At 37.1% G+C, this 25937-nt stretch overlaps 1 protein-coding gene and 1 long non-coding RNA gene across 20 annotated transcripts in view; one reads left to right on the forward strand and one right to left on the reverse strand.

Annotated features, from left to right (window-relative positions):
- Nucleotides 1-653: 653 nt before the first annotated feature.
- Nucleotides 654-3295, reverse strand: LOC109100339. The gene is made up of 5 exons (XR_006161427.1): nucleotides 2954-3295; nucleotides 2420-2472; nucleotides 2112-2260; nucleotides 1889-1985; nucleotides 654-1624 (listed from the first exon to the last, which is right to left on the reverse strand). It is a non-coding gene; the product is annotated as an uncharacterized LOC109100339 (long non-coding RNA).
- Nucleotides 3296-4757: 1462 nt separating this feature from the next.
- The window catches only part of LOC109099898 (neurexin-1a), a 172055-nt gene continuing 150875 nt past the window's right edge, over nucleotides 4758-25937 (forward strand). For 4 of the 19 annotated variants that reach the window (XM_042767634.1, XM_042767635.1, XM_042767645.1 and 1 more), the window contains exons 1-5: nucleotides 4772-5172; nucleotides 7432-8722; nucleotides 15427-15444; nucleotides 16520-16549; nucleotides 17313-17324. In XM_042767634.1, the coding sequence (XP_042623568.1) occupies nucleotides 8011-8722; nucleotides 15427-15444; nucleotides 16520-16549; nucleotides 17313-17324 (772 nt within the window). In that variant the 5' untranslated portion in view covers nucleotides 4772-5172; nucleotides 7432-8010. Of the gene's footprint in view, nucleotides 5173-7431; nucleotides 8723-15426; nucleotides 15445-16519; nucleotides 16550-17312; nucleotides 17325-25937 lie in introns of all 19 variants that reach the window. The other 15 variants (XM_042767632.1, XM_042767644.1, XM_042767640.1 and 12 more) reach the window with 11 other exon arrangements.

The following is a 25937-nucleotide window of genomic DNA, read 5'->3' on the forward strand; positions in this document are numbered from 1 at the left end:
AAAAGTGGAGATATAACCTCTTGTGAAAAAGAAGTGCGCTTAAGTATACTTTTATAAAGTGTACTTGTTGCAGAAATAATATACTTTAAAAAAACACACATAAGTGCAAATTAAATATGTTATTTTGGACGTTTGAATGTATTGTATTTGTAATTAACTTCAAATGTTTCACATTTTAAAGAGATATTAAATGCAATTAGTGAACTTTTGAGTAATTTTTTAAACCACTTAAGTGGGACTTTTTAGTACATCTTTATATGTATTTTCATAATTGCTTCTAGTGTCTTTAAAATACGGTTATAGTGTACTACTAATGTACTTGCAAGCAATTAATGTTAACTAAAATATAATTTAATGTCAGTTAACAATACACTTAAGCATGAATTGAATGTAATGTTTTTGACCACCTAAATGCATGTTATTTGTAATTGATTTTAAATATATTAGTTTAAAATTACATTAAATGCATTTAGTTGAACTTTTGAGTGATATATTTGAACCACTTAAGTGGGACTTTAGTACATTTTATGTGTACTTTGAAATATAGTAAATATTTACTTCTGAATAAGCAATTCACGTGAACTAAAATATACTTATAATATGTAATTTCAATGTATTTATTACCTAGTTACAATCAACACAAACACAAAATTGAAAACCCTCTACATTTATTGACAAAACAATCAATAAAACAAATACACAAAAAGGCTTTTTGCTGATGCACAAGAAAAATCCAACACTATACACAGTTGCAACACTTTAACTCACTTATTAGAAAGAGTCTGGAGAACAATGCAAAATCACTTACATACTTGCATACCAAAGTACCTAATCTCACCATCACAGAAAACATAATTCTGTATGATCTATAAGCCTGTTTCCTCAATGTCCACAAAGTCAATACAATTTACTGGTATTACTATCCTTGTGGAGTCATTTGGCCCCGATAACGTATAGGATTACTAACACACAAACTTAATACAAATAAAATAAAATAAAAAAAAAATCAAGAAAATTATCATTCCATGTAGAGTAAATGAGACCTTATTGTAAAATATTGCCAAAGTGTGTTAATGGTAGCCCGGGTTTCACAGACAAGGCTTAAGACCAGCCCCGGACTAAAATGTAATTCTGTAATTATGCTTTGGCAATACTGTGCAAGTCATGCCAATGAAGCTCATATGAATTGAATTAAATATAATTCTGAGCTGTTTCAACTGAAAGAAACTTGCACAGACTGATCTTTAAAAATATCTGTGCCTTTGTTTTATCTCAAGATGCACACCAGTAATGTTTTTTTCTAAGGCATGTTAATGAAAATGACTTAAATGTCCTTATTGAACTATGATCCTGGCTTAGTCTAAGCCCTGTCTGTGAAACCAGGCCATAAATTCTCAAACCTTTACTAGCACCAACATTAAACAGGACCGAAAGTTTTCTTCTAAAATCTTACTCCAGCATTAGTGAATGCAAGTTTGACTAAATAAATAATAAAAAAGAACTCCAAATTAACTTGTTGGGAAGTGCTGTTTGTCAGTGTCCCAGAAGCTCTCCATCGGCAGTAAACTCTCCAATCTCTCCACAGTCTCTGTGAACGGAAATGTTCCAAAGAAAAAAAAAATTCCTTGAGGAAAGAAAGAAGAACAATTGTTATAAAACATATCCAGTTATTATAAATGGTTCAGTTGAGTGAAATCAATAGACACAGTTGCAGTATAAAGTTTTTATACACCTTGCAGTCTCTGCAAAATGGTAATAATTTAAGCAGTAAGAGGGTAGAGGGGTAGAATCATTAAATAATTGCAATTTCTGCTCTGATGCAGCAGTTTATTCTGCAAGGTATATGTAAACTTTTGACCACATCTGCATCACCTAAGAGGTGAATTACCTCAACATCAGGGCAATGTCGTAGTAGATTACTGGTAGATGTTCCTTCAGCCATAAATACCAGATTTCCTGATCACACCATCTTCACTGACACTGGGCTTTAAAAATAGATAACATTTTTAAAAACATTTTTTATTCCTACTTTACAGGGAATAAAACATAACTTTATCAATTACCCAAATGTAGATAAATATCCCAAAATCTATGAAAATGAAGAAAGGTACCTTTAATTTTTTCCCTCATCTTGCCTTGCAAGCTTCTCTGGCACACGTTCATGAAGGATGTTCCTGTGTTTACTACGACTGATACAGCAAAGCTGCTGTCCTCTTCCTCTGGTTTGTTACATTTAAAATATATGATGATTAGAGGGGGTCTGTAAATGCACAGGTGAGAATATATTACTTGCAAATAGAAAAGTTTCAAAGCATTTAGAATCCATAGGGATACTGACTTAATATAGCACTTTTAGCTTGTCATGTGTGATTAGGGCGAGCTGACAGGGCAACAATTCATTAAAAACTTCTAACATCACCTCTTCAGTACTGGTCTCCACACTGTATCTCCAGTAACAAATCTGTACTGATCCTGCAAAATGAATAACTCCAGATAAGTACAAAAATATACCATATTACAAACACAACCAGTAACGTAATATCTCGCTATTCAAATACAAAAAGAAGAGAGAGAGAGAGAGAGAGAGAGAGAGAGAGAGAGAGAGAGAGAGGGAGAGAGAAAAACCCACAACATTTTATTATTTCTAGAGGTGGCTGATATATTGATTTTCACTGGTGGTTATCGATTATAAACATTACAAGATCGGATCTTTGCATTTTGTTCAGTAGCGTTAAATTTCATTTTAAATCGTTTAGTTAAAACATATATATTATATTTTGAGCAGCCAAATTTCTTGGTCCACGCATGCGATAACATTCAGACATCAGAATGCATTCATAGATAAATTATAGGACAGGATTAAATCCCCTCCTGAGTCAATATAGCAAAAACTGCCGTTGAAAGCCGCAGGACTAAATTAAGAATAAAGAAAGATATATCAAGATGTACTTACTTGATTCATTATCTGCAGTACATAAAGTCTCATAATCATCCAAACGTGCTGCTCCTCTTTTCTCGTTTGATCAGCGAAGCTCCTTCACGCGTCACGGCTCCAGAAACATGGATTTTTCTGCATTTTTCAAACTCTGCTGAAGTAGCGCGCGGCATGACGTAGGATTTTTGGCGCAGGCGCATACAACAAAAGAGATACTTATTAGTGCGTGGTTACATGTTATTTCAGGCTTTTCATTTCAGTTCAAGTTCAAGTTGTCCTAACTCACTGTGTAGTTAGACCAAAGATTTGGTAGACTCATTCATGACTCACTGACACAACTAAAAGTCAGTCATTTTTTTTTTTTTTACAGTGCAGTGTAGCCAAGTCTAATTAAAATCAAATGTATTTTAATGCAAATTAATTTTGTTTAGATCTGTTAAACTTTTGCTTGCAATTAATGCAATTAAATGTGTTTAAGTGACTTAGAACAAAATAATGATATTGAAAGTATTCTGTACACAAATGTAAAGTACAGTATTACATAAAAATACAATACTCTCATAAATGACACTGTATGTCAAATAGTATGTCGAAAATTAAACTTCGTAGAGTTCATAGTGCAAGAGCTGGTGATGAAAATTTCAACAATAAGTTTTATTGGAGTATACTGTATAAGAAAGTGTATTTAAGTTTAGAAGAAATATACATTTCAAGTGCATTAATGCACATAGTATATATTATAGACTAAATACATTAACAAATATAATTTTGGAGAACACACTTAAGTTGAAATTAGAATCAACTATTTTACATGTGCTTTAGTATAATGATAAATATATCAAAATAAGTGTACTTACTTAAAACACAATAAAATCATAATTATGTCAAATGTATGTTTAAATAATACTTAATTAGACATTATTATAAAGTGCATTTTTATAAATATGTTAAGACCTATTGTAATTAAAGTGTACCCTCTTTAAATACACTTGAGTGGCATTTAATTTAAATTATATTATATTATCTGCAAGTGTACTTTTTAAAAAGTATAATTTTAATAATTGAACTACACAAAAAGTACACTTTTACTACAATTAAGCACACTTCTTTTTCACAAGGGACGCTTTCAACCGGAAACAGAAATCTGTCACTCTGCTCCACTCACATACACTATTCCAGACCGTCTTTTAGTCTTGGTGTTGCTTGGCGACAAACACAGCTTGACATTTCTTTTGGAACTAATTTAGTTGGTGGAAAACAAATATACTGACTAATCAGTTTGGAACGTAAGTTACTTGATATTAATTGCTGTACTTGTTTAAAGAATTGTTCAGCATTTCAGCAGCACTGAATATCAGCATTGCTGTTATTACCTGTGGGCTCCTGCCTACGGCCAAATCACAGCCATGCTGATGTTGTTCTTCCATATTATTTTATATAAATGCACACTGACAGTTTACATTACAGTGCCCATGTTACACGTATATGGTGCAAGTATAATTAAACGTTTAATTAAATAACGATAGCTTATCAATGACTATTTTATTATCAAAAACAGATTTATAAAATATATTACAAATAAACAGCATGCACTCAAATGACTCCTTAACTGACGATATTACTTATCAACATGCACACTGTAATGTTAAGAGTAAGCAAATGCTTTTATTCGTGGCGGACACGATCACGGCTAAAGCTGTTTCTTCATCTTGTGTGTGGAGTTGTTAATAACAGTCAGCGCTGTCCAAGGTGCTGCAGCGCTCTCGCCCCGCCCGTCTCCATCACACACTAACCGGGAGACACGTGACGCGATGTGCTGACAGTCCCTGGCAAAGCTCGCCTGAGAAACACATCGCACCTTGTCTTGCACACAGAACAGGGAGCGATATCTTCTATTTTATATACACCGAGGAAAAAAACAAACAAAAAAAAACTAACATTTTCACTGGAGATTTTCTTAAGCATGAACCGTTTTGTACTGAATCTTAATTGGTTGTTGGCTCCATTTTGAATTATTATTATTTCTTTTTAAATCTATTGGGACTTAGGAGATCCGCGTACGCAGTTTTATCGCTCCTATTTCTTCTGCTCATTCGACAACGATGCAGTGATTTTTTTATTTCTATTTTTATTTTTATTTTTAATCAGATGAAAGCCTGAATCGATGTGGAGGAAATCAACCAGATTCATCAGTGAGGTTAACCTGTCAAGGGGTGCACAATGGTCCATTTCTCAAGGTAAAATATTTAAGGATTGTGTAAATGTAATTTGAAGGCGTATTTAAGGTTATGAGCCGTTTTTGGTGAGAGTTATGGTTGTGCTTCACGCGCTCACTGCAGTCACGCGCAGGTGAGATGATGCAGCTGGGCTTCATTTGTGTGTAATTTCGCTCTATGGCCGATTTATTCGTGTTTACAGCTGGCCTTTGCTTCATCTTAAGCGATATTTGATGACCCCCTATATTTCCTGTTCGCAGCGTCTGAAAGAGAGCGCGGTAGAAGCGTGTTAAATGTGTCTTTATAGCTCAGTTTGAGCAGATGGTGGTTGATTATTGGCTGTTTTGCGCATCTGAGTCATCGCCAATTTTAATCAAAGGAAAGGAAAAACAGAGGAAAATTGTTATTGTTTCAAAGTAGATTTTAAATTGCAGATATGTTTTGTAGGATCCCGTTGTTGTGAGACTGTAAATCGCCATTAGGATGATTGTGGGCTGTTCGAGACTCCATCTACAGTAGCTACTGATAGCAAGGCATTACCGTAAGCGTTTCGCGAATACGGTAAATAAGACTGCCTTCTCTACATTAATCGCATATGATATGTTGTGTAAGGTCCAACTGTGAAAGGGGTCGGTTGTTATCTTGCTAAGTACCCCCGTGTAAACCTGACAGTAAACGCATAGGAATTCAAGCATGAAATGATTGGTTGAGATCAGTTGACAGACAGCCCAGAGGCCAGACAATTGCAGTGTCATTAATGCTTAAGAGGCGCGCGATAAGCCCCCGCCCTGGGCTCATTTTGGGATGCAGGACTTGAACCGAGCGAGGTTCACTGAATCAAACGAGATTTCCCCATTACACAGTTTCTATGTTGCCGCCCGTTTGGACCTTTTGTCAGACTGCACATATCCTCTTGCTGAAATAACTGTACATATGATTGCCTGTACGTCTGACTCGGCTACATACGCTATAAAAATATTTGTAATTATAACGGAAAAGAAGGCAAAATACCATAGTAAAAAGTCAACCATACCTTACGATGTGATTTTATATTTTAAAACGCAATCCAGTAGTAAAATGTTCTAACACTTTTTTATACATAAAAATGTACTCATAAAAATATATACATAAAGTGTAAATTAAATATTTTATGGATACTATTTACATATTTACATATATCCAATGGTATGTATAATTTCAATAAAAAGTTTATTCATTTTATAACTTTAAAATATGAATAGCCTTAATTATGGGGAAATTTTAAGTTTTGTTTTATGGTATGCACATTGGAGGGTTTTATGTTGCATGCCATATTAATGTCATATTATTAAGTTAATATTTACTGGATTATTTTAGTGTATGTGTGTTATTCTAATATTGTTTTGTGCTTTTGTGTGGAAACACTTTGTTTTGTATTTATATTATTATTGACACAGTTGCTGAAAAGACAAATTTTGATGACGTTTAAGCCGTCATGTGGTCTTCCATTATTTTACCCGTGTTATTAGAATTTCTATTTACAGAAACAAAATTATCTTAAAATAGGATGGCATATTAACCATATATATCAAACTCTCTCTCTCTCTCTCTCTCTCTCTCTCTGTCTCTCTCTGTCTCTCTCTCTCTCTATATATATATATATATATAATGACCAGAATGCTTCATGTAGTAATCACTATTTTTACAGTATTTTATTTTACTGTACATTTAATTGAAAAAGTTATACTTTACATACCCATTTTGAAACAGCAGCTATATTTCATGGTACTAAAGAGGAAATGTCATTTGAGAATCTCTTTATAATTAAAACAAAGTGGTATGGAATAGCCATAGTCCAATTCAAAATAACATTTATTTTCTATTGGATACCATTTTGTACTATTTATATTCATTAAAGCTACTCTGATTTAACCCAATATACCTCTGAAAATTATAGATTTGTTTTTGCCTTGTTTGATTATTAAATTATTAAATCATTATTTGATACTGGGGGAAAAAAACAACAGCTGAAATGCACTGGAGTTTTCTGGTTCATAAGCCATGAATTCTAATCACTGAGAACTATAATGAGAAAAGCAAATAAAAAAATTCTGCTGTAATTGAAGATTAATGCAATCAATATCAGCAAGAAATTGGTGGTTTCAATATCAATATCACTATGAAATTGTGGTTTTGTGTATGAATGATTGTATTGTGTATGCTATCTATCTTTTTAAAAGTGGCCACCTTATCTTTCTTTTCCAATGAAGAAATTAAAATATTATTTTTCATTCTTTTCAGATTATGGATCAATATGTCAAAACGGATGTGAATTGAAGGTTTGTGAACACTGAGGGCCCTATTTGGGCCTGCGCGTTAACTCTGCAAAGTCTACTTTTTTTCTGCTTTTGATTAGTGCTGACTTTAGGCCTACACAATGACTTTTAACTAGACTTAAAAGACCCTGACATTAATGTCCCTGTATACCGCTAATGAACTCTCTGCTGTACAGCACTACACATGGCTGCAATTTATAGATACTTTGATGACTTGGCCCCGTTGTAGCACATCTGGATCCCACTGAAGGTTTTTTTTAAGCTAAACAGTAGCCTTATTTTTTATTTTTGTAGACCAGTATTTGGACCTTAGCGACACCCTTTATTGTTCTGATTTGTATATTTAGATTTTGAAAAAGAGTTGGCTGTAACACAGGCCTTCTCCCTCTCCCAGTGAACAATGAGTAAATTACCCCAAATGCATAGCAGTCCTGTATGTTATAGGGAGCTCTGTTACACTTTAGGAGCACATCACTAAGAAAGCTAAAGCATTTTAGTTTTTGATTAGTTCTATTGTTAGTTCTAACTTCCTTTACTATTCACAATGAGCTTCTCAATGCGTAACGGAGCACATCTAATCTGGATAGGCTTACTGGTTTGTTGCCTTGTCGACATGGGGGCCAGTATGGAGTTCACCGGCGCAGAAGGCCAGTGGGCACGGTTTCCTATGTGGAATGCCTGCTGTGAAAGCGAAATGAGTTTCAACATGAAGACCAAAAGCGCTCATGGACTTTTAGTGTACTTTGACGATGAGGGATTCTGTGACTTCTTGGAACTGCTCATCCATAATGGTAGACTAAGTTTGCGGTTCTCCATCTTCTGTGCCGAGCCGGCGACGGTGCTGTCCGATACCGCCGTCAATGACAGCCGCTGGCATGCTGTGACCTTGCGCAGGAATTTCAAAATCACTACGTTAGTTGTGGATGAAGAGATCAAGTGGGTGGAGGTTAAGTCGAAAAGGAGGGACATGACGGTCTTCAGCCATTTATTCTTAGGAGGGATACCTCCTGAACTGCGATCTGTAGCATTACGCCTCACGTCTTCGGCCATCAAAGATCAGGTCCCCTACAAAGGATGGATAACCAATCTGAGGGTGAACAGTTCCGAGCCGCTGCTTATCGGTAGCGAGGGAGTCAGCAGTGGCATTTGCGAAGCTGACCACATTTGCCTGAACGGAGGAGTCTGCAGCATCGTCAACGACGAGCCCATTTGCGACTGCTCCGAAACGGGATTCCAGGGAAAAGACTGCAGTGAAGGTAAGAGGCCTGGATTCGTCGTCTCCGTTGTTGAGGTGTTGAAATGTCTTTTTAAACACAGCCTTTTCACTTCTTTTTTCGTTTTAACATTGCACTAGTTCCTCAGAGGCAGTGCATGCTACATCATGTCTGTTCCCGGCCTCCACTATGGGCCCAGTACATTACATGATTAGATTACCGCTGCTCTCGGTCGGAGAAAGCCAGTGATCTGAAGGAGATCATTTAAATAGGCTTTAGTGCCATCTGTGTCAATTCCGGAGCATCCACGAAAGCCTGTGTTTTTGATAACATGACGTCAGCAGAGGATTCTTGCTCTTTTTTTATGCTAAATTAATTTAATATACTCTTGACACTGCACTGGCATTACAATTAACTGCAAAAATGATGCACACAAGTCCATGATTGAAGTATGATGATTTGAATATTATTCTCCGTCTGAATTTAAGGGGTTGGATGCTCTAATTATATAATCAGCCAGATGTTTCATAGAGTCACTAATGACTTAGCCAAAGTTACAATTTCAATATCACAGAAAAAATAATGACATACTCAATACAGCATTCAGCAACCATCACAAAGCATTTTTTAATCCAGCTTTACAACTAAACCTCCACTACTGCACTTACAAACTTATTTTAATTACAGAAGTGATTAAAACGATTGATGATGTAACTAAATAGGGGGAGGCCGTTTCTGATTCGATCTTTTGAAAATGGATGGTTGTACGCATATTACAACAATTCAGATTTTCATGCAAAGTCTGTTCCCTTTTGAATATGTATGTTCTGGTTGGTTTCCTAGTTTGACTTACTCCCTTGGTGTCTGATTTCACTGTTTTTATGTTCTTTCCATCTTTTTCTTCATTTTTACAATGGTCTCTGTGGACTGATCTTGATGTTGATGGATATAGTCTGGGTTAGGCCGAAAGCCGAAGAGGCACCATGTTGCCAAGGAAACTACATACCCACTGAGTAAATTTTGCCCTCCTAAAGCTCAACAGAGAGACAGTATGTTTCACTGACAAATGTTCAAACTAGAATAGCAGTCTTGTTGTGGTACGGTGTTCGCTGGGCTCTCAGCGAAAAGCATCGTCTAGTGGATTTGATGAGATTATGACAAAAGGGCAGGGCCCTTAGATGCTCAGCAGCTGCCTAAAATCAAGATGCACCACTCTCCAGCCCCTGTGCTGGTAGAAATGCGCATCTTTGCCGGGTGAGTCAGAACAGACCTGCCCACGCAGCTTTTGAGTGGCCTCCGTCACACGCTTTTGGATGACACATAAGGATATGTGGAGATGGTGGAGGCTACGGGACGTGTTGCTCTGAATCATTAGTGTTATTTATTTATTATTGGAGGATCTTGAGGCTAGCGGTGCTAGGCGTTGGCGCTGCCTGCTTTCTTTTTTTCCACTTTAGACTGCTTTGATGATTTTGTTGGTCAGTGGACAAATGAATTGTTTATCAGATTGGTTAGATTCAAAAATCTACCATGCATTTTATTAGATTAACTGAACTACACTCTTAAAAATAAAGGTTCCATAAGAAGAACCACCATTTTGAGTTCCCCAGAAAACAATTTAATGAAAAATATCCTTTTTTTGGCAAAGTATATTTAAATAATGTAATAAAACTTTTTCCACTATAAAGAACATTTTGTGCTACGGAACGGTTCCACTGATGTAAGAATTTCTTCATGGAACCATAGATTCCAATTAAAATCTTTATTTTTAATAGTGTATGATCCCTCCTTTTTCTGTCAGAATTGTGCAAATTACCTTTCGTTACGTCTTTGGCTGTTTTTGTTATTAGAGCAATGACAAATCTCCAAATGGCACCATGCAGGACAGGAAAGCCATTATGAAGGCTTAATTCCTCAAATGAAATATACAGCATTGTTTTAAACTCCTCTTAGCCTAAATCTGTCCTTTCTTTTTTTATTAATGCAAATCTGGCCCATGAAGTTCCTGCTGAGGGGAAAGCAGGCAACTTTTTGTCATTTTGTGTGTTGTCAGCTTCATGACTGAAGTGATCTGTCACCTGACCACCGACCCCTGTTGCCAATAAAACACTCAGACTCGTATTTTTTGCAGATAAAAAAGAAATAGCTGCATATTAAATGGTTCATTGATGAATGGCTAGCTTTTTCATTTAGATATATGTGCTGCTCGCTTTATCTCCGTCGTCATGGAATAAATTGCAGTGCGGTGAGAGCGTGTGTACGTGTTTGTAGATCTCAGGCAGGAAAGGGTTGTATGTGGATTAAATATGTCCTTTCTCTCCACACGTCCACTCAGTCATACTCTCGACAGGCAGTTGTGGTAATAACCTTCTTTAGCAGAGCAGGTGTGGGGCTCTCAGCGGGAGAGGCAGTCCGCACCGCAAAGAATAACAGTGCTACGGGTAATGAGATATTTTTTGTCCTGCTGGGGTTAGAGAAAGAGCCTTATTTTGTGTTATTATGGTTAATGCTCTTACAAGTCTGAATTGGAAAGCCAAAAGGGTCTGGTCTGTATCAGCTTGCAGCCATTGATACCTTATCTTTATGCTCTATTAACTGTATAATGTGCTCCGTCTCCTGGTTTAAGATGGCTGTAAGGGATCTGCAATTGATGTCCATGTGGTTTCATATGCTGGGAGACTTTGGTTGGAGAATTGGATTGTGTTGGAGGGCTTGTTTACAACAGCGATTAGATTGTTTCACCTCATCTATTATCTTTTGTGGTGGAGCTAACGTTGTAAGGGTCGGTCCCTGGCTGTGCACTGTGTCGTTTAATGATGCAGTCATATTTTAAATGCATTTTTTTACCTCTGCTTTGGACCTATGCAAATTAATTAGGGTGGTGTAGTGTAGTGTACACTCATTAACCTCTTGCTAATGAAATAAAGGGCCTGCTTTAATGGGATACATCAGCATATTAATTTTAGTGACTCATTTAATCACGTCACCAGGGGCCTGTATTGAAGATGACAAAAGATAGACTTTAAAAGGATAGTTCGCCAAAAAAATGTAAATGTTGCCATTTACTTGATCCCATGTCATTCCAAACCTGTACGACTTGTTTTCTTCTGCGAAACACACAACATATTTTAAACCATTTTTGTCCATGCAGCGGAAATCAATAGAGGCCCAAAACATTTGGACCTCATTGGTTTTCACTGTATGGACAATAACGGTTTAAAATATGTTGCGTGTTTCGCAGAATTTTAGGTGAACTGTCTCTTTACATCAGCAGACATTTATGTCATCTGTACATTGCAATACCTACATGAATTAAGCAAATATTTGCAAAGTGGAAAACTGTAAATGGATTAATTCACTATAAGGCAAGGCGTGTGAAATCTCTTGACTAACTGATCATGTTGACTTTCATTGTATGGACAAAAACTTATTTTGTGTTCCACAGAACAAAAAAATACATAAATTAAGCAAATACTATTAATCAAAAACAGGAAATGGATTAATTGAGTAAGACTTACCAGTATAAAAATCTCTTGATTATAGGACCCCATTGATCCACTGTATGAAGGAAAACTGATTTTGTGCTCAACAAAACACAAAAGTTGCACAGGTTTGAACATAGATATGTATAGCTAGATGCTCTATTAGCGGCTGTTTCTATGGGCCACTATACATAAGCCGTCCGCCATATTAGAATGTCAAAGCCAGTCTGTGAACACTCGAGAACAAGGTACAGGTGCATCTGCACTACAACTTTAGTTATACGCACATGGATATCTGTATCTTCAGTAGACTTCAGAAGATGCTTTTGCTTAACTTACACAATACAAGAAGACAAAGCCATTAGCTAACAAGGCATTTATTGAGTTAATACATATTAAAAACCCAAACCAACACATTCTTACCTGTGAAAGTTTATCCAGTTTCTTCAGGAATTTCAGTTTAGGTGGTTTTTACAACCAGATGCTGCGGTATGTTGTTTCATCTTGAAATTAATTGATTGTTATTGTGAGTGACGACATACAGACAGTTCAAAAATGGCGGATGCATTGACGTGTCTGGAGAGGTCGAATGTGGCATCTAACTATACATATATATGGGTTTGAATAAATGGTGACAGAATTTTTATTTTGGGTAACTTATCCTTAAGCCAAAAGACATTTGTGTAATCAGCACATTACAATGCCTACATAAATGAAGCAAATTCAAACAATGTAGGTCAAAAACAGAAAATGGATTAGGCCCGTATAAAATCTTTTGACTATATCTATGGGTTCTCCCCATGTCTTGCAATTGACTTTTACCTTCCTTGATCCAATAACATCACTTGATAATCTTGAATGGAGGGGGAGCCCTTGTCAAATACACTGTATATTGAGAATTCCCCTATCAGTGGCGGATGAACCCTTTCCAGATGGACTAAGCTCACTAATCTCTCTGTACTGTAGATGACTGCAATATGGAACATGCTGCACATTGCTCCCTGTGGGGGAAATGTTAAACTAGATTTGGTGAAGAGGATTAAAATCCCCATCACTGGCGCAATGACAAAGCACTATATTTAGAAGTATGTTTTGGGTATATTTTCCAGTGGTTTCTGTTTGACTATGGGCAAAACTCACTAATATTTAGTCAAATGGGAGTTGGATGTTTCTTTAGGATATCAAATGCAGAGGAACCTGTACCACACAATTCACCCCGTTTCAACCAGGCGGTCATTATCAGAGTTTTTTGATGTTTTATTAAATCGTTGTTGACAGCTACATCTTAAGTGACTTTGCCGCTGCGCTATGCGAAGCGTACGCTCGTCATATGATCCCCTTGGGCAAGTTCCATGCCTGTGCGTTTGGAAGTAACATGCTCTGACTTACTGAAAACTGCTTTAAACGAGCATCTGGAGCTGCAGTCCTGTTTGTAAAGGGCTGCATGAGTGCGGGCGTCACATCGTGTTTGCCCCCATGCCTGCGCTGGCCTCTGCCGGAGTAAGGGTGAGCGTGTGTGCGTGTAGGTCATCCTCCATTTCTATCTCTTATTCTCTGCCAAATTCGGGGCAGTATGCAAGGCCAGCACTTAAAGAAGCTGTCAGCTCAATGAAAGCCTGCATGTCTCTGGCTCCGTGTGAGCTCTGCAGTGCTAAGGAGAGGCTACATGATCCTGATCTGTCAGTCAGTGAAATGTAAATACAACCGCTGTTCAGTCAGCTGGCCTCTGAGAAGACCAGGCGGAGCGTATATGTGTGTGTGTGGTGTTCTTCCAAAATGGCTGCTGCTTCCACACACACAAATACTGTATATCTATATTGTATTGTATATGTAAGAGAGAATGTGACACACGTCTCTGCAGTATGCAGGATGGGCTGAAGCAAAAAAATCAATAGAGTGGGTCCTTTAAACTGCTGTAGAGTCAGTGTAGATGGCTAGTTAGTGTTTTGTGATGGTTTAAGCTAATTAAACTGTTTAGGATTTGTTTTTGTAGCATTACTTTTATCCCTCTGAGCTGTTTTTTTTTTTTTTTTTTTTTGTCAGTGGGATGAGTTTGCACATTTGTCAAAGCAAGTAGGGTTTGTCAGTCTCTTCATAAGCTGATAAGAGAGGATAGAAAATCACCTGTCATTTATCACTGCAACACTAACAGCTAAATATTTCTTTGTCATATTTTCTGGCATGACTCTTTTCTGTTTATTTTTTTTCTCCTTTGTTTTGTTTATTCATACATTCATCAGCATTTTTGTTTTTGTGGAAGTAGTGGTGCATGCAATTTGTGTTTGGTCGGGTGGAGGAACCGGCTGCGGTAAGTCCCGGGTCATTGTTCTCCTCCTCAAGATGCAAAACATGGAGGTAGGATTGGATGCTTTAACTTTAAGATAGCCAAGTCCATTTTTAGGGAGTCTTGGGTGAGTTGATCCAGGGACTGAAAGTGTCAACAGAAGTAAAAGGTGTGTTGAATGAATGCATGAATGAAGGTAATGTACCCTTTTTATTTTGGAACAGAAAAAAGGGTAATTAAAAAAAAAATGAAAATTTCAATGTAAAAGGGGGTAATAACATGACATGCATATGCATATTAAGGTATTGTACATTTCTTTATTACTGACCTTGTTGTTTTTTCTTAGTAGGTTCATTTTGCATCATCTACCTAACGGCATTTTTATTTCCGAACACGTGCATGCTTCACATCAAGCCCCTGTAAATTCCCCTCACACGCAACCATGAATGCCATTCAAAATGATAAATATTAATTCAAAGGATGCAAATTGTTTTGAACAGTCCTTCAATACCCATCAGAAAAAAAAGAAAAAAAAAATCCCAAATTTTTCCCTAATTTGCTTTCTGTAAAACAACTTCTGTGAAGTTTGTGGTCCCACCATTTTTCTCCGTCTTCCAGTTAATTATGATGTGCATGTTTGCGCATGGTCATTGATATACTGTGAAGAGTCAATTTCACCTTGTGTTTTATCAGTTTTTGAATGACTTAATAATGTGTTATCATCATTTCACCATGGAACAACACTCTTTCAGAATGCTATAGACTCAGTGAGATTAAATCTTGAGGAGGACAGAGGACACTTAAAGTCAAATAAACCCTCTAATCTCCGTATTTTCCATGGTAATGAATGTTTGGCCTGGGCACAGGATGATAAGACGCATGGTAACCACGGTAATCCTCAAGGCTGGGCCACCTTCCAGTCTGCATGCTTCTTAATCAATGTCTCCTTCTCTCTCTTCACGCCTCGGCCGCCCCTCCAGAAGAGGCCTATGTAGGAGGTGGGTAGACATTTTTTTCTTTCCTATTTTCTTTTCATCCGACCCCTGTCCCTACTCATGTACTTCTCTCTGTCTTCATATTTCAACCCGTTCTTTTAGAAATATTCTGTATTTCCTATTTATTTGAATATGGTACAAAAACAGTAAGTGGAACTGGTGTACAACACAGGTAAAAGGTATGCAACTTCATTCAGCTTTATTATCGAGAGCGCTTCCTTAATTAGAAGTTGTCAGTAAACACATGGTTCACTCAAATCCATGCACATGGTTCAAGAAACCAGAGGCTGGAGCAAAATGGACACAAACTTGTTTAAATTCCATCCAAAGATACAGACACATGATTGTAGCTCCTAATATGCGCTTCGGAAACCCTTATATAGTGAATAAATTACATGGAAATTCACATCCATACACAACGAAGCGTTCACTGCAATGGAAAACCTGGACAGTCTTTGACAGGTAAGTACCATGGACAAACGACAAACTCCCATTTCTTACTAACAATTCCAAATACAGTTTATAGTTGAGGCAAAAACATACGTTCTCTATTCAGATTCATTCTTTTGGAGGTATTACTATATATTTTGGCTGTGGCTCACAGGGACCTAAACAGACATCCTATGAAAGATGAAATGGGTAATATTTATTTATCCCAATATAAGCTGCAGATATTTTGTTATTGTATTGACATTTTAGTGTGCAACCTATTTAACCTTAATTTTGTTAAGATCCAGTATGTGTATGTGTCATCTTCTTCCTGTGGAAGTTTGACCAGGCGGACGGCATGTTTGATGTATGGTGACAGCGAAGTGATATTTTTTTTATTTTCTAATCTAGATTTGTCTCTTTTGAGTGTGACCAATAAAGCATTGCAACCGGTGGGTTGAGGAAATGCTTTTTGAATGTTCCCTCACACCCACTCTCTCCCTCACCTCTTGAACCCACCCCAACCCCCCTCCCCCTACCCTGCACCGCAGGCATCCTCTGTCCAGACGATGCCCGTGTGTCAGTGTGACAAAAAATCCTTCCCATGATCCCGTTCTCTGTGCTGACTGTGCTCTTGTCTTCCCTTAAGGTCTTGCGCACCTGATGATGGGCGACCAAGGTATGGGTTTAATTTCTTACTCACCTTTTTGCCTCCATCAGCCACTCCCTCCTCCATCTCTCAGCCTCTATCTCTCTCACTGTCTTGTGCTGAATCCTCCTCATCTCCCTTCACTGCTGGTAGGGATTTACTGGGGCTGCTTTCTTTCTGGCTTGGCGCTGAGTCAATGAATGGTTTGGTCTTTTCCATTTTTTCCCCACCCTCTCCTCTGTCTCTCCTTCTCTCTCTCTCTCTCTCTCTCTGTCTTTTCGCTTTAACTTCTCCTCAACCCATCATACCGCTTCTTTTGCGCTTTAGTTTTTTTCTCCGTCATTCTCTCAACAGCCCCAAAATTCCATTGCTGCTTGCCAACTTCATTTTCATATAGAGGGGGAAAAATACTTTCAACCCAGTGGATGATGTGAGTTACAGGGACTTCTCTCAGGGGTTTGTTCACTCTTTGTAAATGTGCTAGTCTGTATTCTCTCAAACTCTGAAACTGGAAAGCATTAGCCGTCTGTTCGATATTCATGCATTCTCCCTCATCTCTCTCATTGTCGTGTTCTGGCATGTATCACGATAGGAAGCTTCCATCTCCTCTTGCCTGCCCTCTCTCTATTTGTCTGCAATGCATGGAGTCTCTTCTGAACGTAACCTTTCATTTTTCTGTCTCTGAATCTAACACGCGGCCATGATTCTGACTGTTGCCCTCTTTCCTCTCCTTTGTATTTTCCTGTATCTCTCTGGACTTTCTCTTCATGGAACCATTATATCAATATCATAGGGAAAAGAAAAGGTATATAATGCTTCTTTTATTTTATGTTATGTTGTGGTTTAGTTTGAGTTGTTTTATTTATGCTTGTATATTTCTGTACCTGTGGCTTTACACATGCATCTGTTTATTCATGTGTTTGTGGTACTGAAGTCACACTGATTTTTCTGTGTCACTCGCTATAAATATGATGAGGGGCTGGAAGGTAGGTGAGATGTCATGAAATTGGGAATGCGTCATTGTGCAATGTGTCAACGAATGTAATGTAGGGTTAGAAAGGAAAACAGCACATTTTTATTAGTCTGCTAGTAATGCACAGAAAATGTAGATGCATTATTATTAGCAACATAAAATTTATTAATTCCTAAAGGCAATTAACCATTTGTCATAATCTACAGTATTACAAAATAATAATAAAATTATAGATAGATGTCTATATGGATAGAATAAAGTTCTCTATAGATAGAGAGGGATATCTCCATTATTTATATATATATATATAAAAAATCAGCATGAAATATTGACCACACAAAGGAGTTGACAAGGGCACATTTAAAAGCATTCAATATAAATACATGTGTTGTCAGATCATCACAAAAAAAATCAGGTAAGAGGTAATATTCGGATTTTCACATTCTGCAGGCTTTAGTCTCTTTTAGAACATTCCATACAGCCTATACGCACCAATGCATATTAATTAAGTAGCACTTTACTGCTTTTTGATATTAAATTACAATTTTTGAAGAGCCCAAAGAGATCCAGCTAAGGTAAGTGGACGGCACCAGGCACTATCACAACTGCAAGTACTCACATCCTGCACTTGGCTCACAGACCACTGCATGCTGGTTTATCCACTGAACTATAAACACACATTGACTGATGGGGTTTTTCACCTTGGTTTGAAAAATGAGGGATCTGGGATAGGCGGAACAGGTAGGTGTGCTTTCTGTCTTTGGCGGGTCTCTTTGATTGTGCTCTGTAAGGCATTGACACCCAGGCCATCTCACTATCCTGAATGGGCTAATGCCCACAGGAGATGTGGGGGCTTCAGGCTTCTCTTAGCACATTTGAATACATTTTCAGAGGCATTTATATTTTCTCTCATTCCATTTTCTCATAGAAAATTGGTTTTCATCTGTCTGTAAAATTGAATGAAATGGTGCGTGTTGCAGCTGACCTTGCCAGCAGGGTCACGCTGGCATTATCAAATGAATTTTGCATTGTGTTATTTTTCTGTGGATATATGTTTGTGTAAGGACCACATTTGTTTTAGAGAAAGGAAATGAAGTGAAATTTGCATTTCTTGTTCATTTATATTCTGTTTACCGTTCTCATAGCATCTTCCTAATTGCACACATTTTGTTATGTGCTTCAGTGAAGCCCTGCAATTAAATTTGAAACAATTACAACACAAATTTACCAATAACTGCAGCCTAATTAATTACAAGGCAGCACATAATAAAATCAGAGATTCAGGAAAACTTCTGTTTCATCTCAATCTTAATATTGGGATGTTCAGTTGAGCTCTGCATGGCTAAGAATATAAATTAGCAACATGACTGAAATTTATTGTAAAAGTCAATAAATATATACATATAAAATCTCTATTCTTATTACTTTCTTATGCATGTTAATTGAGTGCCAGAACTAAATAACAGAGTAGACATTTTTAGTTGCAGTTTTAAATTTGAATTAAGCTGTGACCGAATATGATAACTGAAGTTATGAAAAAAGTTTTAGTATTAGCTATTCTGTTTCTCCTAAAGGTGTGTTTAAATGTGAGATAAAGTTTTTAAGCGAAAAATAGGAAGAGCACATCTATCACCATGCGATTTCACATGCTTGTCATCTTAGCATTTATAATGAAAGTTTGGGCTGGTTTTCACAAAGAGCCCTGCAAGATTTGCAATGTTACAAAAACAGTCCATGCAAGTTCTTACAGCAGACTGAAGACAATTTTAGTTAATAAAACCCCAAGGAAAAAAAGCTTGATCATTTAAAAACCTAATGTTGAATAACTGTAATAATTTATTACAATAATTTGTTACAGTTACATTGTTAAATGTAAATTCTCAGGTAAACTAAACTTTAGTTGTATTAAACTTTACATTCTTTTACCTGTTAACTAAGTTTCTCTGTCTTTGTAATCCAGATGACATAATATGATACTATGTCATATGTTTAGAGACCTTTGAAGATCAGGGGTACTTTGAGCAGTGTCCTTGCTTTCAGCATGAATGAACTCTAAGCCCTCACAGAGACATTTTTTTTTTTTTTTTTTTTTTAGTGTGTTTGCTTTCTTGTGGTGATTAATAAACATTTTTTTTTTTGATTTTAGGGTTTTCAAAGACAAGTGCAAATATCTTATTTAAATAAGTGCCAAACAGCATAGATGAAGTGTGCGTCTATGAGATTGGGCTTGTCTACTCTTTGCAGCTGTATTACTGTTGCTCTCATGCTAAGTTGCTTTGGGGAGGACAAAAGATGTGCGGTAATACGGGTTGTGCGCAAAAGGCTGGTGGGTCTAATTGCTGTCATTTCACAAGGAGAGAGCCTGTGAAGCTGAATCGTTGCTGCAGGCACTGCAAAGCCTGCAGACTCCAAATTAGAATTCTTTAAGTCTAATTGACATGGCAGCATAAAGAATACCAGCAGTTTGGGTATTTATGGTAAATCCTCTGAACTGTAACCTTCTGCACCTGTGAGCAATGTTGTGGTAGATGTATCAAATTTGTTCTATTCGTGAAAGGTCTTTGTGCATTAGCTCTCATGTCGGTTGCAAGTGAAATCATCCAGGCAGCTTGTTCCATTTAGCGTGTTTAGCTTTTGCTATAATCTAGAAAAATGCTGTGGTAGTGGCTTACAATCGTTTCTTCATTGCAGAGAAATGCGCCTCAGATACCATCACTCACTTGTGTCATTGTCACAGATGAGTGTGATAGGAAGAAGAAAGCCTGCTGTGACGTGTTGATCAATACGTATTTAAAATCCCATTACGCCTGCCGTTGCACATCGGATGCCTCGTTAATGTAATTACAAAAGTGGAACGGCCTCTTAAATTACTACAACCGTACCTTTGCTGACTTTCCACTGTCGCATTCATTCATACACTGTGGTGTATTAAATGAAACGCAGAGAAAATAATGTACGTGTGCACTGGAGGAAAACGCCACTGGGTTTCTGTTCTGGGAAAAAAAGAAAAAAAAAACTATCCTTCTAACTTAACCACAATGTCAATATTTAGAAATAAATCAATATTGCTACCTCACAGACACAGGTGATTAAAAGATGGTAATCTACTCTGTACTTTGGCTTCATGTGAGACATTGTGTACAGGCTAAAAACAAGTACGAACTGACCAACTCTTTATCTTAATTGTAGCATAAGTCACACAAGGTCACACATTTCGGTTATAAGCACTTCCTGCAATCTAACAGCCGCTCATCCATCACAAATCCCATCACCTTACTCTGTTCTCATTCAATGCTCTCTGACACAAAACTTCAAAGACTTTTTTTATGAGGAAGAGAAGCAGTGTTTCAGGCATGCTGCCAGTTGGAACTGATGTTGTATAGCTTGAAGTATAAAAAAAGCCAAGAAAGAAAGAAAAATACTTTTTTTTTTTTTCTGGAGGAAGAGTATGTTGTGTTATTTATGGATTTAATACTCCCTCCAGACTCTCAGTCTTCATATATAAAAGACACCAGTCATATGCTAGATCTTATCTCAAAGTGGGTGCGCATTTCAGTCAAACACAGAGTTTCAATTGGAATCATTTTGGATGATATTTCGCAGTCATGTAATAATGGAGGGGACATTCTTTCTCAAACATTTCTGAAGCACTCTCCACAAACCTTTTCAAACCACTTCAGACTGAAAACAAGACTTGTGTAGCAGAAACAACTGAGATAATACAGGTAAAGTGAGACACTTTATGACAATTCATCATTGGTGTTGGTTTTCAAATGTGATCCATATGGCTTCATCAATACCTCACTATTTTACTGTAGGTAATCTTAAAGATTCCAGTTAAAACAAAAATGTCCATTATGACAGACAAAACAATTTATCCAGTTTAGCCAAACTATCTTTGAAATACAAATTAATGTGGATGAATGACAGGGCCATAAAAATGGATGCACATTTGGTGAGTAGATGTTAGATGTAATGGTGTTCTCCATTCAGGTATAATATCAGCCTACACAAAACATGAACTTAATGCAGTTACCGGATGAGCGTCTAATATACATTATTGTTATCACGGACGACAGTGACTATTAGTAAACTAAAACTAACTGCAGAATGCAGCGATTGACCAATGAGAGTTGTATAGTCATTTTAGCTGAGGTATTTTAAAAGAAGCATGAATTAAAAATATTTATAAATTAATTAGTAAATGCCGTTAAAAAATGCTTGTTGCTAGTATATAGTGTTCCTGAATAGTTTTTTTTTTCTTTCACAAAATGATATGTTATTAAACCCAAGTGTTTCACTTTGTCCGAATTCATCCTACACCTACAGTTTGCCAGTGTTTTCAGCAGATAATACAAACGATTTATGGCAGTGGTTATGGCGGTGGTTATGTCCCAACCTTTATTCAATTGGAGCAGTCTGTAATGGAGGACAGCTCATTTCATAGGGTTCAGAGGCTTGGCTAACCCCATCAGAGCAGCAGACATTTTAGGATTGTGTCTGGGCTAAAGGTGCTGAGTACTCAGACAGTCAGGGGACCACAATGAGTTCACCGTCGCCATTTATGTAGAGCCGATCATTGTTAATAAGATGATTTTCTCATTAAATTCCTATAATGAAATTAAAAAGTAATCAGCAGATGTCATTCATGCATTTTGGGGATGGGGGGTTTATCTTTGGGAAAGGCAAAAGGATTTCTTGATAGGTCAGTCTAGCTGCTGAGAGCCACTTTAATCTCAAATGCCACTATGCCAGACCGATTCAAAATGTATTACCCACCTCTTCTAAATGGATTTAAACTGAACACTGACATCAGTGGCCCCAATTTGCCAGTGTGAACGCTGTGTACTGAAATCAAGGAATATAATATTCACTGTTGATATTTAGAGAATCAAGCCACAATATTGTGTAGATGGTCTTTAATTTATGTGGTGCAATATTTTTTATAACTGAGTTACGAGGCTTTCTTCCTTGTTTATCTCTTTATGCAAATGAAAGTTGCATAGAATATATATTTTTCTCTCTCTTCCAGGGAGAAGCAATATTATACAATATTTTTTAACAGTGCCATTTATATTTGCTGTGAGCCATGCAATTGTCAAGTAATAGCTTGCAACATTAGATTATTATACATAATTAGGAATATAATTATATTTAATAGCATATTTATTTCAAGCATTACATTAAGACCTAAATGACCCTCATAAAAACAGTGTGATATTAGCAGATATTATAGCCATACGTGTTACACTGCAAAGTGTTTTATTGCAATCAGTGAGGCAAAATAGAGCAAAAAAGACTATGTAATGAGAGGGAGGAATAGATAGGCTCAGTCTTTCTCTCCTTTGGATTTGAAGCAACACTGTTATCTTGTTGAAGGAGAGGAACATGCTGAGCCTAATTTGCTGGAGCAATGCTCGCTGGCATTATTTTTCCATCAGGTCAAGCTATTTTGAAATACCCTCAAGGTGTGATAGTGCTTGGACTCATTGTTGTGGTGTGCCTGCCAGAATGTCATTACCAGCATTGGTAGGTGGGTCCTATCCTCATCTACTGCATGTTCACATGCGTGCTGTGGTGAGTTGATAGCTGATATAACCTTTTGGAGGAGATTTAGGATATTGGCCTGTAAACATTTAATTAGTTGAAGTCTGTTGCTGGTATTTGATAGTGATTGGCATTCTTGATTTGTGTGCAGTGTTGGGGAAGATAGAAATTGAAGTTTTGTAAGCTGTAAGCCAAGCCATAATTAAAGTGGTTGAAACTAAAATCAAGTGTTTAATTTGCATTTTTGCAAGTCACTGCATAAAAGTATATAGTACTTAATTATGGGGGTAATATCTTTTTTTAAATGTATATGTAATGTAGACATGGCAGGAGCTGAATAGTGTTCATGACGTTAGGATCCATTTGCCTTTTTTTGAAAAAAGCAAATGGCAAACAATCCAAACCGGCAGGCAGAATAACATGATCAAAATCCTGGCAAAGTTCTAAACACGGTAGAGCAGACAATCTGCAAATAAATCCAAATCAGTAATTAAATGAGGAATAATCTGAAAGTCAAGCAAAAGAGGTCGATACAAGGGCAGGGTGAAAACATGGGCAGGAAAGAATACTTGATAAGGCAGAATGGCAGTACCTGGCAATGGGGGTATAGGGAGCAGTGTTCAAATACAATATTAAAACAAAATAACTGAATGGAACGAATGGTCCATGGACTGAGGTGTGACAGAATAATAATGCAATCACATCTAAATTTACACTAAATACCAAGATAACACACCATTCAGATTTGGATTGAGAATGTTTTTTAAATTTCAGTCTGGCTCATGGACTTTAAATTAAATTTGATTAAAAAAAAGTATTGGAATTTGAGTTTGAATTAAAGGGGTCATATGATTTGCTAAAGAAGAACATTATTTGGTGTAATGAAATCTGTTTATGCGGTTTAAGTCTAAAAAAGCACATTATTTTCCACATACTGTACATTATTGTTTCTCCTCTATGCCCCGCCTTTCTGAAACGTGTCGATTTTTACAAAGCTCTTCCTTCTGAAAAGCGAGGTTTACGCTGATTGGCCAGCTATCCAGTGCGTTGTGATTGGCCGAATACCTCGGAAATGTGTGACGGAAATGTTACGCCCCTTACCATACTGTCATAATGTTTCCCGGCGCGACGAGACAAAACCAATAAATCCCATTACATACGAGTCATTTGTAGCATCCAGTGGGGACATAATTACACTTATACTGTCTTTTTACACATTGCGTTGCATCACGCTGCGTAAACATAAAACCATGTCTGCATTTGTGATAGGAGAAATGACAAACATCAAGCACTGCTCTACACTGTTTAAAACTAACATTTGAATCATCAGTGGCAAATCCTTTACATATGAAAACGTACTTACAGGCTGTGAGTCAGCATCATTGTCAGAACACCGGCATTGTAGGCTACTCTCCCAGGAAACAGTCCTCGTCCTCCGTAAAATGTGTTGCACACATCTGAATATTTGGTTTGAACTGTTCTGGAACATTGTTGTAAATACAACTTAACCACTGATTTCTAGTTGTGTCCTCTTTTGGAAGGCCAAAAAAAGTAGTTTCGCTTTCACAACGAAACACAGTGTCTCCACGACATGGCGGTGGCAGTAACAGCGAAAATCAAAGTTTTCTTTCTTTGCGTGAGCATTTGGGCGGTGTTATGCAAATTTTCCTACACAGTGATGTAGACATGTGGAGGTGTGTTTAAAGAGGCGTATCGGGGGGCATGGACGAATCTTAACTTTTATAAAAAGAATATCTCTTTGGGTTTGAGACTTTAGTCTTTGCAACTTTAGGGATCTTATCTATTCATGAACAGCTTGTAACAATCTAAAGAGAAAGGAAAACTTGAAATCGCATCATATGACCCCTTTAATAAATTTAAATGTCAGGAAGTAGAATTAAAGTTAAGTTAAACCAAATTCTGTTCAGTCAAAGGCTTGTTTGATAGTGTTTATAAAGGTTTAAAGTTTTATAGATTTAGTACTTTTCTCTTCCTATCATTCCAACTCAAATTCCAATTCAGTTTCCTTTGGGGCATGGACAATTAAATTAAGATTTACTCTCATAAATTGAAAGGGAGATAAAAAATGTTTGCATTCATACCAAATACAGCTAAAATCTAGAAGGCACCAGAATAAGATGAATGGATAGTTTTCTCCAGATATTATAGATATTTTGGATCCTGCAGTTGTGATTCAGTGACCAAAACATAGAACTGTGTTTTTGAGCTTTACATAGAAGTAGAAAGTCATGACAAACACTCTAAAAATGAAACCCGGAAAAAAAAGAATGAAATAAAACAAAAAGAGAAATCATTGGCAACACAAATCAATACACAACGGACACACAAGCTCCCTAGGTGAGCGAGATGGAGATCAGACGTTGAATCGATAGCCTGCAGTCAATAGAGGAGAGTGACTGAGGTGATGGAAAACTATATCCTGGGCAGATGAGTCACAGTCCCTGAGGCGGAGGGGTGGGGGCCCTAAGCTGAGTTTGCACAACCGTTTCATTTTCAGCGGGAATACGTCCGACCTTGGTTATTTAAGATCAGCATAAATCTCCCATGAGTAGAGCTGGCAGTATCTCACTCCCTGTTGTGCCACTTATCTTCATAGAGCATCGTTTGCTAGCAGCCAAATTGTCAAGAGATTATTTTTTACTTTATTTATTCTTTTATACCTCGGTAGCAGATGTGATATCGTGATTTATAGTTGTTTCAGCAAGTTGATGCCAGGAATAAACAGGACGCTTATCTGTTTTCTAATTTCTGATAGAGCTCCTACAATAAAGCACTGTAGTCAGCGTGACCTTTAAAAGCGATTAAACATACCAACATGCGCATTTGAAAATGAACCTTAAATACACACACACACGCGCACAGAAAGTTTTTTTTAAG

This window comes from Cyprinus carpio, chromosome A12 (genome assembly GCF_018340385.1).
Source record: "Cyprinus carpio isolate SPL01 chromosome A12, ASM1834038v1, whole genome shotgun sequence".
Lineage (NCBI taxonomy): Eukaryota > Metazoa > Chordata > Actinopteri > Cypriniformes > Cyprinidae > Cyprinus > Cyprinus carpio.